The sequence below is a fragment of the Eptatretus burgeri genome, chromosome 1 (assembly GCF_056783735.1).
Source record: "Eptatretus burgeri isolate ZD-2024b chromosome 1, Ebu_testis_v1, whole genome shotgun sequence".
NCBI lineage: Eukaryota > Metazoa > Chordata > Myxini > Myxiniformes > Myxinidae > Eptatretus > Eptatretus burgeri.
Window position 1 is genome coordinate 36,319,565 of NC_140961.1, and position 17,210 is coordinate 36,336,774.

General features: G+C 42.1%; 1 protein-coding gene across 2 annotated transcripts in view; it reads right to left on the reverse strand.

Moving 5' to 3' along the window:
- Nucleotides 1-13,599, reverse strand: part of LOC147034243 (uncharacterized) — a 74,084-nt gene extending 60,485 nt beyond the window's left edge. For both annotated transcript variants that reach the window (XM_085879141.1, XM_085879133.1), the window contains exons 1-2: nt 13,460-13,599; nt 977-1,209 (exon numbers count right to left, since the gene is read on the reverse strand). In XM_085879141.1, coding sequence (XP_085735267.1) covers nt 977-1,184 — 208 coding nt within the window. In that variant the 5' untranslated portion in view covers nt 1,185-1,209; nt 13,460-13,599. The remainder of the gene's footprint in view (nt 1-976; nt 1,210-13,459) is intronic.
- Between the last annotated feature and the right edge of the window lie 3,611 nt (nt 13,600-17,210).

Genomic DNA, 17,210 nt, shown 5'->3' on the forward strand with positions numbered 1-17,210 from the left:
TGTTCGATGTGTGATGAGCTGTGCTCGGTTTCCACCAGATGTAGCGTTTTGCATTCAGGCCAAAGAGTTCAATTTTCATCTCATCAGACCACACAATCTTTTGCCTCATGCTCTCAGACTCTTTCGCGTGAGTTTTTGCAAACTCCAGGTGTGCCGTCATGTGCTTTTTCTCAGGAATGGTTTCTGTCTGGTCACTCTTCCATAAAGCTTAGATTTGGGAAGTGCTGCAGAGATGGTTGTCCTTCTGGAGGGTTTTCCCATCTCAGCCAAGGAACTCTGTAGTTCTATCAGAGTGGTCATTTGGGTTCTTTGTCACCTCTCTAACCAAGGTATACTTCTTGCCCGGTTCCTGTTTGGTAGTCCAGCCAGATCTAGGAAGAGTCTGCGAAGTTCCATATTCTTTCTATTTCCTAATGATGGAGCTCGCTGTGCTCTTGGGAACTTACAACACTCTAGAAATTGTTTGATACCCTTCCCCAGACCTATGCCTCCTCACACTTCTATCTCGGAGTTCTACGGACAGTTCCTTGAACTTCATGGTGGCGTTTCTGCTCAGACATACATTGTCAACTGTGGGACCTCATATAGAAAGGTATGTTTCTTCCTAAACCATGTCCAATCAATTGAATTTGCCACAGGTGAACTCCATTCAAGTTGTAGAGAAATCTCAAGGATGATCAAAGGAAATCGGATGTACCTGAACTCAATTTGGAGTGTCATAGCAAAGGGGTTCAATACTTATTGACTCGAGACATTTTCAACATTTCATTTAAAATTAATTTGTAAACATTTCTAAAAACATGTTGTCATTTTGTCTTTGTGGGGTATTTTGTGTAGATCGGTGACAATAAATATATAAAATTGAATCCATTTTTAATTCAGGCTTTAACGCAACAAAATATGACAAACGTCCAGGGGTGTGGATACATTCTGAAGGCACTGCATGTAAATTAATGGCAGTTAGACAAATGCTTACCTGGTGATTCCAGTTGCTTGAGCAGCCTCCAAGCTGCCTCTTGCTCCTCTGCAGCCAGGTGTCGGGGCTTTGGATCGTTTTTTATGAAGGGCAACAAGGGACAATGCAGACTGTTGGCACAACGAGAGATGCTTGACAGCAGGAGTCGAAGAGCTTCTCGGATGGCGTTTAGCAGCTGAGAACACATCTGTAAAAATGGTGGCGCCATGCTTGTTGTGTCAAATACTGGATCTCTGTTGATAGACACAGCACAACATGATGATGTTAAAACACGGATTTCTCATTCATCATAAGTTGTTAGAGAATTCTCTTGCTGTTTAATTTCACTCTGTTGCAACCTCACTTTGTTTGTCATACGAGGTCATGTTAAAAAAATTACCTTACCTCGTGCTGTTTTTGTACTGCACAAGCAAAAATGGTACAGTTAGAGCTGTTGTACATGAGAGTCGTACTCTCATACACCATAGTTGGTTACAGTTCTAACTGCAGTAGTCTGCAGAGAATAATGACGGTATAGTGAAGACACTATTTTTGCGTGGGAATTATTATTGTACAATGCAGTACGAAGTGAAATGTCATGATTATTATTTTGTATGCAGCCTGGGGCTGCCTGTTGCATCATTGTTGTTTGGGTGGCCGTGCCACTGATGCAGTGCCCCCTGCTTCCAGTAGGCTGGTACTCATTTTGCCGACCTTGGAAGGATGACAGGCTGAGTCAACCCACCTGATGTTATGTAACGGCACAACAGGAGCTCAAACTCAAGATCTTAAGATCTTAAGCCACCACCAGGCTTGTTATTGTTATTATTAGTAGTAGTATTATTATTTATTACAACCCTTTGCATTTCAAGATAGCTGTTCACATGATTTTTGTGAACATCTGAATATGTTAAAAAAAAATTTAAATAGTTTAGGGTTTGCTTTCTGTCTGAAGATGGCAAGTGGTGTTACCTGGTGTCAAAATACGAGATGAGACAATACCAGACTACAGTAGACCCCACTTACTGGCAGAATCATTACCTCCAAAAAGCACAATGCTTGTTGACTAACAATTGGGTTCTTACTTTGATTTTTATTTCGTTGTATAGTACTCTTTACTGAGCATTGGTCGTACCGAAGCAATTTCTTGGCAAGGGTTACACTGGGTGGTTTGCCATTGCTTTCCCCACGTTGTTTGTCGATGCCCTATCCTTTTAAATGCTGAGCATCAAGCAAGAAAGCAGCACGTTTTTCACATCTGGTGGTATGACTCGGCCAGGGTTTGAACCACCAATCTCCCACACTCAGAACAGATGTTCTACCCATTACATCACCGAGCCTTGTGGGTAATTACCTGCGAGTTAAAGAGAAGGATTTGGAATAAGGAAACTTTCCTTAAAAACTCTCAACCTTGGAATTGGATCCAGGTCCTCTCAGCGACAAGGGAAGCACACATAAATTTCCTTAGGACTCTGCAATGTAGTTCCAACAAAATAAGTCACAAAACGTGGTGAGAATAGATATGCCAGCTGTAAAATGTGCTATATTATCAGCCTCTCCGAACGCTCGCTCTGGGTGGTAAATCCATCTATCACCGCGTCGCCATGACAACTAAGTTATTGTATCCAAGGCGGAGACCTTCATTGTGCACTCACTGCACACTCCATCAGTACATCTGTACTCCCGTGCAACTGCCCAGCTGGCATAACCATGTTGGCCTGACAATGGCCGTTCTGTTGGGCTATCCTCAATTTGATTATCGATCAAACGGTGGTCCGGCTTTGGCAGACTAATGCCTGACATTGATGGAACGTGATCAGCATCCACAATGCCAACTGTCTCTTTCAATCTCACACTATTGAACTTTAACATTGGCAATGTGCATATGACAAACCTTGATGATGTCAATGCAATGCCCAACATAGCTGTGCCAATTGGGTACCTATCCACATCCAGCCAAGACTAATAGGTGGGAGCATCTGACTTAACAATATTGGTAGCAGATACTATTGAATGAGTTTGGTGGATGGCACTCTCTCAAGTACATGGTCTGTCTGTCTGTTTATCTGTCTTTGCACCATGCTCTAGACAGAGCTTTGGTTCTGCCGAAACAGTTTCTTGGCTGCGTTCACAATCCTGGATGGGGTGCACTCCGACGCAAGACACTCAACGAAGAGTGCAGGAATTTGTATTTTGTTCAGGATGTCGGTGGTAACTCTGCTACTCTTTGTAAAGGACACAGTGAGATATTTAACATCCATCCGAGGGATGGCACATACATTGATGAATCATCTTGCCTGTAAAACACCAGCATGACAGTTTATAGCTGGCTCGGGATTCAAACGCATCCGAGACGGCTTCGAGGTGAGTGTGCCTACCTGTAGGCCGTCCTGCTATCCCTGAAGTACACTGAATATAGTAAATATACACAAATGTATTATATACTGAAGACATCAGGTGTCTGTAAGTAACTAACGGATGAAAATGTAAACTTGGTTTTACAAGGGAACAGATGAAAAGTCGATTGATAGATACAACACCTGAAAAATACGTACCACTTCCGGCGCCACCTGAATGTGAATACACACTAATGATTTCCAAAATGACGACAAATCGTTTATCGCATCGTAATGATGCTGAAATAAGCTGGCACAACAATTTCAAATATGATAATAATGGCGAAATTCAAACCTGGAGCTTCAAACTCCAAAACCTTCACTCAAACTGCCTCTCTATCCACTATAGAAAAATGAAACTTATCTGGTTCAATCACCCCAAAAGTCACCAAAAAAGAAACCTCCACAGCAAAGAAACCTTCAATAACTGCCCGACTGGATAACAAATAACAAGCTTGTAAAAATTAATTGTCAGGTCAAAAGTGGTGTTTTGCAGAAACACATTGTCATCTTTATTACTTCCACCACCGAAGGTGGATGGAGGTTATGTATTCACCACTGTTTGTCTGTTTATGAGCAGGGTATCTCAAAAGGTTGTGGATTCAGACAAAACTTTGTGGACAGGTTGGGTGTATGACAAGGACGAATTGGAAGGAAATAGTTTTTGAGAAAGATACTTGGATTTTTGAAAGTGATTCTTCACCATTGAGAGATAGGACCAATAAGGATGTACAGTATTGCATGATACTGTATTTCAAATCGTTGCAGATGGATTATGACAAAACTTGGTGGATGAGTTGGGTAGGCGACAAGAACAAACCGATTTGATTTTGGTTGAGGTCTGGGTCCAGATCCGGCCTATCAGTGGGATACAAAACGTAAACTGTTCAGCCTGGCAGGGGCATGCCCTCGACAGAGTGCTGTTCTAGTTTTATTTGTATGGCCATGCTCCATTCACTTGGGTGCAAAGAGAAACATTATATCAGTAAAACACAGAAAGTAATATTTTAATTCAATAATCCAGTAACCACAGCCAGCTGTTGCCAATTTTTTTTCCCCATTGTCTGTGCTAAAGACTTGTACTGTAATTACTTCAATGAAAAGGAATAAAAGCAAGCTTTCATGTTTTGTACACCATCTGAACTGGTCTCGACTGCCTCTATATCCCCGGGGCCCAAGACGGCGTCTATCCAGGTCCAGGCAGGCTCTGAGGACGGGATTCCACCTGTTCCGCCCATTGTTCGCGAAAAGCAGCCTCGGCTAAAAAATGGAACTCCATTTAAAAATATCATATTCTATGTACATTTGTCTAACATCTACCAATGTTCTTGCCATCGATATTAAAGTTCGCTGTCTCTCATATCTTGTTTCCATAAGATTTTGTACCAGCTCCTCGACAAGCTTTCGACGCAACAAGAAAACAAAATAAAGCATAAAGCAAAAATCCTGCTTGCAATGTTTTGTACACTTTTGTACTACAATGGGCTTGTACACTATCATTATTATTATATACCTTTGCTTAAGTTATGTTACTTGAAGAACGGACGGCGGATGAGAGGGTATCTTCCGCAGAGGGTGAGACGGAAGGGGAGGTTATGACACGTCCGTAGGATGGAGCAGTAATGTCCTCGCAGATAATATGAATTATGGAACTCTGATTTTTCAGAATCATTGCCCACCTCATTTGTTCGTATTGTTTCCCACCTGTGGAACCGACTTCCTCATTCTCTTCAATCTCATTCTTCCCTCCAGGCCTTCAAGACAGCTTTTCACTACCATCTCAGATCATTCCCCATCCAAAACCATGATCTTTTCTACACCCCTTAAACTACCCCCACCTCACCAAATATTGCTTCTGTATCTGTCTTATCCGCCTCCTGCATTCCTTGTCGGTCTGAATTTATTTTGTCCCTCGGCCCTGCTGTTGGTTTGGTGACGAGAACAAAGTGGTTATCCTCTTGCTATGTTGCCTCCTGATCCGTTTTGTGTTCAAGCTCTTCCACGAGCCTTGACTCTGTGGACCAAAAAAATGCAGGGTGGGGAAAAAAGCAGGCCAGGCCGAATTATTTATTTATTCGTTCATTTATTTATTTATTTGTTTTTGTTTTTTCCCTGAAGAGTGAAAAAGCCTCGACTGAGCGTGAGAGCTGTCCTGTAGGCTGTGCAAAGTGAAAGCCAGCCAACCTGATTTGGCATGCAAAATGGATTCAGGGCAAGCCAAATTAGGAAACAAAATCATGACGGCCTCGGCAAAAACCGCAACAATCCAGCCCGATGTAAGCGAAGGCATCACCAGATGACTTGACGGATGGAACATGATTGTATACAGGGTTTTAGAAGGCATCTCATTGGAACTCGATCACTGATTGTGGTCTCCTCATGCTCCGTTTGATAATAATTGATTATTTCGGTCAGTGCCTTTGTTGGTTGCTGTCATTTCCTGATGATAAAACTACTTGTTAATTCAATTGCTGGTGTGGCAACGCTTTAAATTGCTGCCATTGACCCGTTAAAAAAGCGGAAGCCATCACATTAGCATGAGAATTTTTTTTATTTGCTCACGCATTTTAAAAATTCAGATAATAATCATTCGGCTATCCCTTAGCGATGCCCCACATGTACACGGTGGTGTAACCGACACACACACGCCATGCATATGACAATGCACCTATGGACACGCCAAATGTTCCGTTCCCAAGCCTTCTCATTCCAATTTACTATTTTTTTTATTTTTTTACAGACAGACAAGTAGACAGGGGTGAAAACATAACCTCCATCCACCTTTGGTGGCGGAGGTAATAATCAAAGCAAACGTTTCATCAAACTTCTCAATCAAATTAACAGTAGTTATTCTGATTATTTACATATAACCTTAAGTACTCTTTAACTTGCCACCGAAGGTGGAGGTAGGTTGTGTTTTCATCCCTGTCTGTTTGTCTGTGAGCAGGATATCTCAAGAAGTTGTGAACGGATTTGGACGAAATTTTGTGGACAGGTTTGGTGTGTGACAACGATGAATTGATTGGATTTTGGTGAAGATGTGGATCTGGAGACTAGAATTTTTTGAGTGATTCTTCAGCATTGAGTGATTGGGCTAAAAACTATGTATAGCATGATATCTCAAGAGGTTGTGGATGAGTTTTGACAAAACCAGGTGGATGAGGTAATTGGGTGATAAGAACAAGCAGATTAGATTTTGGTTAAGGTCCACATCCTATCAGTAGCATACAAAATGTAAACTGTTCAGCTTGGCGGAGGTATGCACTGTACCGAGTGCCGTTCTAGTTAATCTATCAGATCTATTACAATTAGACGGATCACTTGGTAACATTTTGAGACCAAACCTGATAGCTTGTGATGATTTTTCAGTGTGCAGAGCCTAAGGTATTGCAATTCCATAATCGCACAATTTATCCACATCAAGGCTCCTCACAAATGACTTTGTAGCTAATCTATGGGCAGTGGAGGTTCAGAGTTCACCAACTACGCTCTAACCTCACATGACTGATATTTTATTGTTCATTTGGAGGTCTCAGATGCGAAACATTATTTTATCTTTTATATATTTTATATCATTGTACTTAAGACCCGATATTTATAGATTATCAGAAGTACCAAAGAGTGATTTTTCAGGTTGAAATCTGAGATGTGTGTTAGTGTGTGTACTTGGTTCCTTAACAAACTGCCCATGCCATTTTGAATGTTCTGTTCCAGGTGTTCCATATTACAGGAACAGTAATTGATTTCATTTTTTAATGATGTAAATATTATGCATATCCAATGAATTAATGACATTATCAGAGATTAACGACTGAGGGGAATTCTGGATCAATGTTCAATTTAACTCTATAAAGTCACATCTAGTTGCTGAGTTTAAGAAGGTCGTAAAAAAGACTAAGATGAAGGGTATATGGACAACTGAATGTACTTCAAGATTTTAATTTGATGGAGGAGAAACTATCAAAGAAATAACAGAAATGAAAAAGGATGAAAAGGTTCTTGTGCGGATCAGAGGATTGGATCTCTTTGCTTGCCAAGGGCAGTACCACATAAGTTATCACCGGAAAAGTGTCGCACACCCACGCTGGTGGAGGAGCGAGAATGTCAGAACGAGGTCACCAAATTCAGCTTGAACAGGCGAATCAACAAGCGTTTTATAAACGATGTGAAGCAAGCGACAACAACACATTACATCTTAAGCAGCAAGTTATGGAGCTAACCGACCCGTGCGACTTGGTCATATCGAGCTTGGATGCCACAAAGTTTCCAAACAAGAACTACACGGGTGGAAAGCTCAGATAAACTTCAGGGTAGTGAAGTTTATGGAAGCAAGTTGATTTCCACTCTGTTGGAGCACAAAGGATGATTTCAAACCTGCCTCACAACTACAGCGACGATGTGGCTTTAGAGAATTTGTTTGAACATTCGATCGAGCATTTTCCTCAATTGTTATTGTGATAACAACACTTTGATAAGGTCATTATTGATGGGATATTCATCATATTTACATCATTGATAAAGGAAATCAATGACTGTTCCTGTAATTAGTCCTGTTCACGATGTCCAGAAATATGAGTTCGTTATTTTTTTTGGAGATTAGGAAAACTATACATTTTTGGAAACTTCATGGAATAACGAATCAGAAAAATGCATGATTCCATTTTCCCAGAAGCCAATATGGCGGTCATCTTGGATTTTTTTTTAAATGGTGACCTTCCAATACTATTTTTTCAATATCTTGACTTCTAGATGACCTAGGATCATGATTCCAGTGGCTAAACCTACATTTTTGGGGGAAATAAATCCAATGGTGATAATTAGAAATCAGTACAGATGATAAATGGAACAGGTTTAGGTCACCATCTTGGATTTTTAATGCGGATAACTGAAGTTTACGCTTATCTCCTTATCCTGGCTCCAAGGTGACGTAGGAACCTGATCCAAGTGGGTATCTGAACAAAAGTGTACTTAGTGCAACAAGTCAGTGTACAGGTACATAATCTAGTGCGGCATTTGTAGGTTTATCTGTGCTGATTGTAATTGCAGTTATTACGTCAGTATCTGCAGGTATTAGAGGAACATCAAAATAATTCAGACGAATCCAGGTTTGTTGTTGTTTCTATGTGGCTGGTGTGTATGCAGCATGTCCAAGATAACGCTAGTTAGCACATGTTAGCTGTGTTTCCAGGTGTGTCAACTGCAAAGCCCCTCTCACTATTTTTTGTATGCACATTATACCTTACATATTGTATGTGTAGTATTGGGTGTTGTATGTTAATGGGTGGTGTTTACCTCTGTTTTTGCAGACCTGTATTAGAGCAACATGAGCAAGATGTCTCAGCTTCGTCAGCTTAGAGCAGAGAGACAGGGTCAGGAAATAATTAACTGGAAGCTGTGCATACTCTGTCAGTCCGATGACCAAAGTAAAGGACACTTGGTATTATATCCTAGACTAGATTCCTACCAGAAGATACTAGATACAGTAAAGGAGAGAACCAGCTTGAAAGATGGAAACTATGTTGAAATGCAAAAGTGGCTCACGGACATCAAAAAAGAAACACTATGTGAAGAGCATGCATTTTGACATCGCAGCTGTTACCTGGTCGCGACTAACAAGGACCACATTCAGCGAGCCCGAGACCACTATGAACATGCATTATTTACTGGGTCATACCCTGCCAAAAGACGTGGACAATAACAGAGGAAGCACTGATCTGGATGAACCAAGTCCATCTGGTCAGTCTTCCCCATTCACACGGTCATGTATGGTGCCGCTGGACAAGGACCTGTGTTTCTTCTGTCAAGAAGACACTGATGAACAGTTGTTCAAAGTCTGCACACAAAATGCTGGAGAAACTCTCAAATCAGCTGTAGATAAGTCCCAAAATCCAGCATTCAAAACGAGACTGAACACATGTATCTCACCAACAGATGCCCATGCAGTAGATGTTAGATATCACAAATCCTGTTGGACAAAACATGTATTCCATGCCACGCAAGATCAAGTTGACACAAAGAGTTCATCAAAAGTCCATCCGCTACAAAATGCATGTCTGATTGAGCTGCTCAACCTTTTTGATGTGCAAACTCAAAACCAAGCCTACCTCTCAATTGATGACATTGAAACTGCATACACGAGAATTCTTGGACCAGACGGTATGGAAAACCATTTCCCGGCATTCAGCAGATGGTGGCTGAAGGAGAAGATCCTCACTGAACTGCCCAGTGTGAAGTCTGTCCTGGAGAAGAACAGAAGAAAGCCAGCAGTCGTGTACTCTTGTACTCAGGGTGATCTGATGGAGTATCTGGCATCAAAGACGGTTAAATACAGCAAAGAATCCCCCAAGCTTGTCATTGCTTCTGCTGCAGGACACACCGAGAGCAACAGTCAATCGGACTTCGAAGGCAACAACCATGAAGAAGCAGACACCTTGTTGATCCACCATGCAGTTCTGGCTTCACGTCGCAACCCATCCGATGCACAGCTCATGTTCTTCTCCCCAGACACAGATGTACTGGTGCTGGTTGTAGCAAATTATGAAATCCTGCTGAAAAATACTTGTGTTTCAATGGTATCTGGGATTTTGGAAGTGAAACCAATATGGAAAGCTCTGGGTGCAGATCGAGCAAAGGCTTTGCCGGCATTTCATGCATTTACAGGAGCAGACAACACTGGGCGGTTTTCTAGAAGAGGCAAAGCTACCTGGCTGAACATCGACCTAAAAGCAGACGATCATGTTGTCAAGGCTCTGCAAATGCTGTCTCAAACCAGTGAAGTGGCAGAGGATCTGCTATCTACTTTGGCTGAGTTTGTATGCGCTGTATACTTACCTAAGGGGATCCAAATCGTCAACATCCCTGAACTGAGATGGTATCTTTTCTGCAAGCACCTGGCTGAAAGTGACAAGCTTCCACCCACACTTGGTGCTCTCAAGCAGCATGTCCTACGAGCCCATATCCAGGCCAGAGTGTGGGGTCAGGCAGACATCGCCCAACAGGAGTTCCTTGACCCACTACAGAATGGCTACTACAAGGACGAGGACGGCCAGCTGAAACCAATGACAACTGAGTCCCTCCCAGCACCAGAGGCCGTCATTGAGATTGTCAGATGTCAATGCAAAGCAGACTGTTCTTCACACAGATGTTCGTGCAATTCAGTGGAGCTACCCTGCACGGAGCTATGTTAGTGTCGCACTGACTGCCAGGATGATGAAGACTCTCGGGATATCACATTTGCTAGTGACAGTGATGATGATAGTGAGGACGATGGAGATGTGTAGACAGACAGTTTGCTTGTGTTTGCTTGTGTGTAAACTTTGGGTGTCAAATACCGAATATTTTTTTCTTTTTCTGTTCTGTTCAGCTATGCATATTAAAATGCAAGATAGACACCCATACATGTGCCATTGACATTTGTAATTATCACCATTGGATTCCTTGCCCCAAAAAAATGTAGATTTGGCCACTGGAATCTTGTTTCTAGGTCATCTTGGAGGCGAGATATTGAGAAACTAGTGTTTGAGGGTCGCCAGTTTAAAAAAAATCCAGGATGGCCGCCATAATCACATCTGAGAAAATGGAATCAAACATTTTCTGATTTGTTAGGCTATAAGGTTTTCAAAAATGTATAGTTTTCATAATCTCCCAAAAATTATAACGAAATTACATCAGGAACCTGACTAAATACAGAACACTTAGAGAACAGCACATTGAAAATAGTCTGTTATGAAATCCAGCACACCTCTCAATGACTGTTCCAATAATATGGAACACTTGGAACAGAACATTCCACAGAGTTTGTTAAGGAACCCAGCACATCTCTCAATGACTGTTCCAATAATATGGAACACTTGGAACAGAACATTCAAAACGGGATGGGCAGTTTGTTGAGGAACCAACTACACCTGTCAATGATTGTTCCTGTAATATGGAACACTTGGAACAGAACATTCAAAACGGGATGGGCAGTTTGTTGAGGAACCAACTACACCTGTCAATGACTGTTCCTGTAATATGGAACACTTGGAACAGAACATTCAAAACGGGATGGGCAGTTTGTTGAGGAACCAACTACACCTGTCAATGACTGTTCCTGTAATATGGAACACTTGGAACAGAACATTCAAAACAGGATGGGCAGTTTGTTGAGGAACCAACTACACCTGTCAATGACTGTTCTTGTAATATGGAACACTTGGAACAGAACATTCAAAACGGGATGGACAGTCTGTTAAGGAACCAACCACGCACGCATGCACACACACACACACACACACACACACACACACACACACACACACACACACACACACACACACACACACACACACACACACACACACACACACACACACACCTTAGATTTCAAACTGAAAAGTCACTTTTTGTTACATCTGATAATCTATAATTATTGTGTCTAAAGTACAATTATATGCAAATATATAAAAGTTAACATAATGTTTCGCATCTGAGACCTCCAAATGAACAATAAAATATAAGTCATGTCAGGTGTAGTAGGTGAACTCTGAATCTCCATAGGTTAGAGTATAGTCGGTGATTCTCGAATTTCTCAAATTCTCGGATGCGGATCTGGATCTTCACCGAAATCAAGTCAATTACGTCCTTGTCTCGCACCCAACCTCTCCACCAAATTTTGTCCGAATCTGTCCACGACTTTTTGCGATATGCTGCTCACAGACAAAGAGACAGACAAACAGACAAGGGTGAAAAATAACCTCCGTCCACCTTCGGTGGTGGAGGTAATTACCGAGATGTTTGCCATGGCAACAAAATTCAACCAATCACTGCCTTAATGTAACCAGGTTGAGAAAATGTCATGAAGAATAGATGTCTGCAATATGAAAGCTAAATGTTCAACGGTTTATGAAACATCACAAACACAAACACACATGGACAGATCACCTGTTTCCTGTATATGGTAGCTTGGCTGCCAGGTAGCTGTCATTTCTTGGATCCCAGCTGTGCCACTGATGCTGTCCCCTTCTACTAGTACACCAGTACTCATTTCACTGACCTCAGAATGATGACAGGCTGAGTCGACCCCACCTGGTGTTAATTCAGCAGCCAACAGGGCTCAAACTCAGGACCCTAGGATCCCAAGCCAACCACCCAAACCACTAAGCCAACATTCGGCTTATGGACAGATGATCAGTTAGTCGGTCAGAGCTCATTTTAATGTCCCCCATCTCCGACCTTGTTGGGGGGCAGGGGATATAAATATACCAACCAAGGAGAGTACTGGGAGGGGGGGGGATGGGATGTACAGTAGCCATGTCGACTGTCCTGCCTACGGACTAGTCTTTATATGTAAAGCCTGATATGTTTCTTTCCATATTATGTGATGCTGCTTCGAGCATCTGTTCCATTTTTGTGGTCAATGTCTTTGTCTCTGCTCTATAAATCAAGACTTGACTATCATACATTGTTTATAAATGTTCCTTTTCGACAAAATGACATTACCTCTCATGATGGTGCTCAGTTTTGCTTTCCAACCCGACTTTAATCATAATTTCTTTCTTTTTGGTTCATCTCCTGGAGAGTGAACCTTTTACCTGAGTACATCCACAGATGATGACATCCAATTTTGGTACAACATGTCCCATCATTCATTATAATCTGTACTATGATTTTTTTTCCAGGAGGTCGGGGGTTTATATCCGATTTATCCGATTACTAATGAATATTTGTCCGATTGTTTGTGTTGAACAAGTTCTATGCAAAGAAAGTTACAGCTATAAAGGACATTCAGGCCATCACATCCATTCATCCATCCATCTTTTCCTTGACCTTGAAGATCATAGTAGTGCCATTTTGGAATTTATATATGGCAAATAGCACCAGCAGTACCCCCCCCCCCCTCCTCTCTCGGCTAAGGAGATGGGCACTGACATCTTTCATATTTAGATCCGACTTTACTGGAGATAAAACCCAACTCGAGCAAGCGATCAAAGGTAAGTGTGTTCACCTATTGCAGTTGTCCTGCATTATCCCATTCCATCTCTGCTCCCCACCAGCTGTAAGAACCACTTGTTAGAAAATGGCTGACAGATTCTTCCATCAGTTTCCCACTCAAACATCCACAACTCACCACATTCTCCGACTGGCAGATCGATCAGCGATACAAGAGACCCACGGAGGGACGTAGTGCCAAAGAGGAATGGAGAGAAGGAGAATAAAGGTGGATTGAGGCAGAGCGAGAGAGGGGGGCGGGGGGCTGGGATAGAGGCAATGAGACTGGAAAGAATGAGAGAAAAAGAGTGACTCAGATAGTGAGTGATAATGAAACGGGAAAGAAAGAATGGGATAAAGACAACGAGCAAAGAGAGGGGGAGAATATGGAAAGAGAGAGAGAGAGAAAGCAAACAAACCAGAATAATGGAACCATGAGCCCTGGAGCATGTGCAAAATGAAAAGGTGGGAGGAGGGAGTTCGCAAGATAATTGGAGAAATACAGTAGGACACCACATTTATAACCAGCTCTCGGCTTGACAAAGACGCATTTCTAATACAGAGTCGAAAGCTCGGAAAAGAAACTTTGCTAAAAGAAGGAGTGCTACAGTCAATGTAGACTACTCTGTAATAGGAGAGTAAAGATTTGAACAGACAGGTAATGTGAGCATAAGTGATGACTTCAATGGACTTTCGACTCGCCATGAGGGTAGTTCAATTGAACAACCCTCGAGGCCTGCAGGAATGGATTTCCAAAGGACGACGAGAAAGCAGGGAAAAAGTTTGCTCGTACCAAAGACCTTTCGAAGATGGCTGAAAAGTTCATTAGACTTTGAAACATCCTTCCAGCCTAAAGGTGTTCCAAATTGCAATGGAAAGAAAACTGCCTGTGGGTTGTTTGGAGGAACAACAGATGCCATAAAGGTGCAGAAACGTGTATAGATGTCCGTGGTGAATAATGAGGATAATCTTGGCCATAAAGGAGCTTAAGGAATTGGGATGGTAGTATAAGGGAGGGGTCTTTCATTCGGAGAGTAGTTAATGCATAGAAATGTCCTTGGAAAGGTACGAGCAACAGAAATGGGAGAAACATTTAAACTGGAATTGCATGGGTACCTCGATGCTTTGGGGGATAAAAGGGTACTTGGATATTGATAGGAATGGTGGATAGCTGGGGTATGGACCGGTGATTGGATACTTGTTTCATGATTATGACGTTTGTGAGAGGGTCTTGTCAAAAGATTCATGTGTTGTCAGTGTTTGTTCATTTCTCACGTGAAAACAAGCACACACACACACACACACACACACACACACACACACACACACACACACACACACACACACACACACACACACACACACACACACACACACACACACGCTGATGATGACTGTCCTAGTGCCACTGTTCTAATTCCCACTCCCCCAATTAATTTAAGTTTTTAAATTTAATTAATGTGCTGTTGATGTCATGCAGGCTTGATAGGTAAAATGGCCTCCTGTTGCATCAAAGTTCTTGTAGATCTTGTGTTGGGTTTTTCATTTTGACTTCAGCAACAACAATAAAAATCAGGTGACCTCAGCTGCTGTAATATCGTGACATTTTTGGCGAAGCGCCAACACAGGTAAGACGTCATGCTTTGCTGACGTCACAGGTTCTTACCTGTGTTTTATGTGATATTGCTGCAAGTGAAATTGTCGCCTCGACATGTCGGAGAATTTCCATCTTTGGCCCAACTGGCTGTTTCGCGATCGAAGTAACTTTTACTTTGCATGACAAACAACATTGTCAGTGTAATTTGTGATATCTTGGATTTGAGGTCGGAGGTCGTGGACATCTAAAGCATGGTAACATGCTTTCCTGATGCACTGCAGTGTGCACCAGTGTAAATATGAGGAAGTACTGCACTCGGAAATCCAGCCAACTAAAGAAATGGACGGTTCACTGATCATGAACCTAAACGTCACCAAAGTTACCCTGGTTTATGATCTCCGTCCCATGGTGATACTCCATCCGATGAAGCGAAGCCTCTGCACTCTATAGGAAACTACACCGATAAAAGAAACCAAGTCATGAGTCATAAAATCGAAAACGTATTTCCTTGCTTGAAGGTCTTCACTTTTTAATGAAGGAATATCTGCATTGATGAGATATGCTCCAAAGCATTGAGTTGTGGTGCCACCTGGCGTCAGACGTTGGCATGAGAGTGGGACTGCCGGAGGTGGATCCCAACGGTGGGCGATACAGGGATCCTGAATCTCCCCCAACCAGTCATTTTCAGGGAAAAATAAAATTTGTTCGGAAGTTTTTATTTTTTTTAAATCGCTCAAGACAAAATTAACTGAATTGTCACTTCATACTTTAGTCGACGCAGAAACATAAGGAGACTAGACAAGGGTGAAAGGTCATTTAGCCCATCTCTTCCATGGTCAATTTATAGTTAAGTTCCTCAACTTTCATGATCAAGCAACTTCCTCCCTCAACTTCCATGATCAAGCAACTTCCTTCTTCAACAAGGTGCTTTCTCTCCTTCACTAGTTCATCTCTTCACTCCTCCAACTGTTCAACATTAATGACCTTGGTACAATGGGCATGTGGTGATGCAATTGGTTAAAAAACAGCTTAGGTTCCCCAATTAGATCCTGATGTACTCTGTTACAGAGTGTTGGTGCTGCTAAAACAGTTTCTTGGCAGGGTTGTACTGGGTGTTTTGCCATTGCCTACCCAGCAGTAGTTAGGGAAGGAATTTGGAATTCGATCAGGGTGCCTGCAATAGCTTGCCTCATCTTCGCAAAGGGCACCAGGGGATCTTTAACATCCAGCAACTAATGCCGGGAGAAGGGACTCCAGTTTAACGTCCATCCGAAGGATGGTACACCCAGGCTATACAGCTTTGAGACGAATGTGCAATACCTCTCAGACATCCTGCCAGCCATCCAATTATTAGCAAACCCAATTGATGGGAACCTAAACACTCTTCGCATATCCCACAAGAAGTGTGTATCAGTCCTTGGAGCCAGAGCCCAACATCAAGCTAACCTCAGATCAAACCTCTCAAGTCTCTCACCATCCTCTAGCTGGTCAAATCTGTTTCCTTTATACATTCCTCTTCTATACTTTCACTCCTAAAGGATGGAATCATGTTGAACCCTTCCCCCCATCATAGATTGCTCCCTGCAGCACATGGACTTCTCTCCAACAAAAGTTGAGATGTTTCCAGTCAACCTCAATACCTCCTCTGCAAATAACCATTATTATTTTAACCCAACAATGGATGGATCCACTAAACCTCAAACGAGAGATCAGGACCATCTTTCTGGGCATCACTCGATATTGATACTGTCTGGTACCCAGTCTTGCTTTCAAAGCCTTCTGCAAATGATATTCAGGAGGCCCTCATTCAATACAGGGTGATCCCAAAAAAACAGAACCCACTATTTGTCTAATACCTTTCGTCTTCAGATGATTGAAGAGTTGTGAACTACAAGACAGACTACGAAAGTTGGCAAATATTCTTCCCTTTTGAAAGATGCCATGGGCAATTAGGCAAAAGACCTATTCTATGGAGATTTTTCTTAAAATTGACTCTGACAAGAAGACTCAAATCGAGTTTCAACGTGAATTTGGAACTTAAACTGTGCCCTACAAGTCATGGATATTAGCCTGGGTCAAAATGTTAAGAGAGGAACACACTGTCACAAATCTCAACAGTAAAAGTGCTGCAGGACCAACACATTTGGGATGTCCTCAAGGTGTAAGGTCTCCTGAGAAACATTGACCTTGTTCGTGATTCAGTGGGGGCAGAGATCATAAGAAATCTCGCAGGCGTTGGGGTCAAGAGCTTGGAATTTAACGTGAATCAATGAGAAGAATTCCACAATGTGAA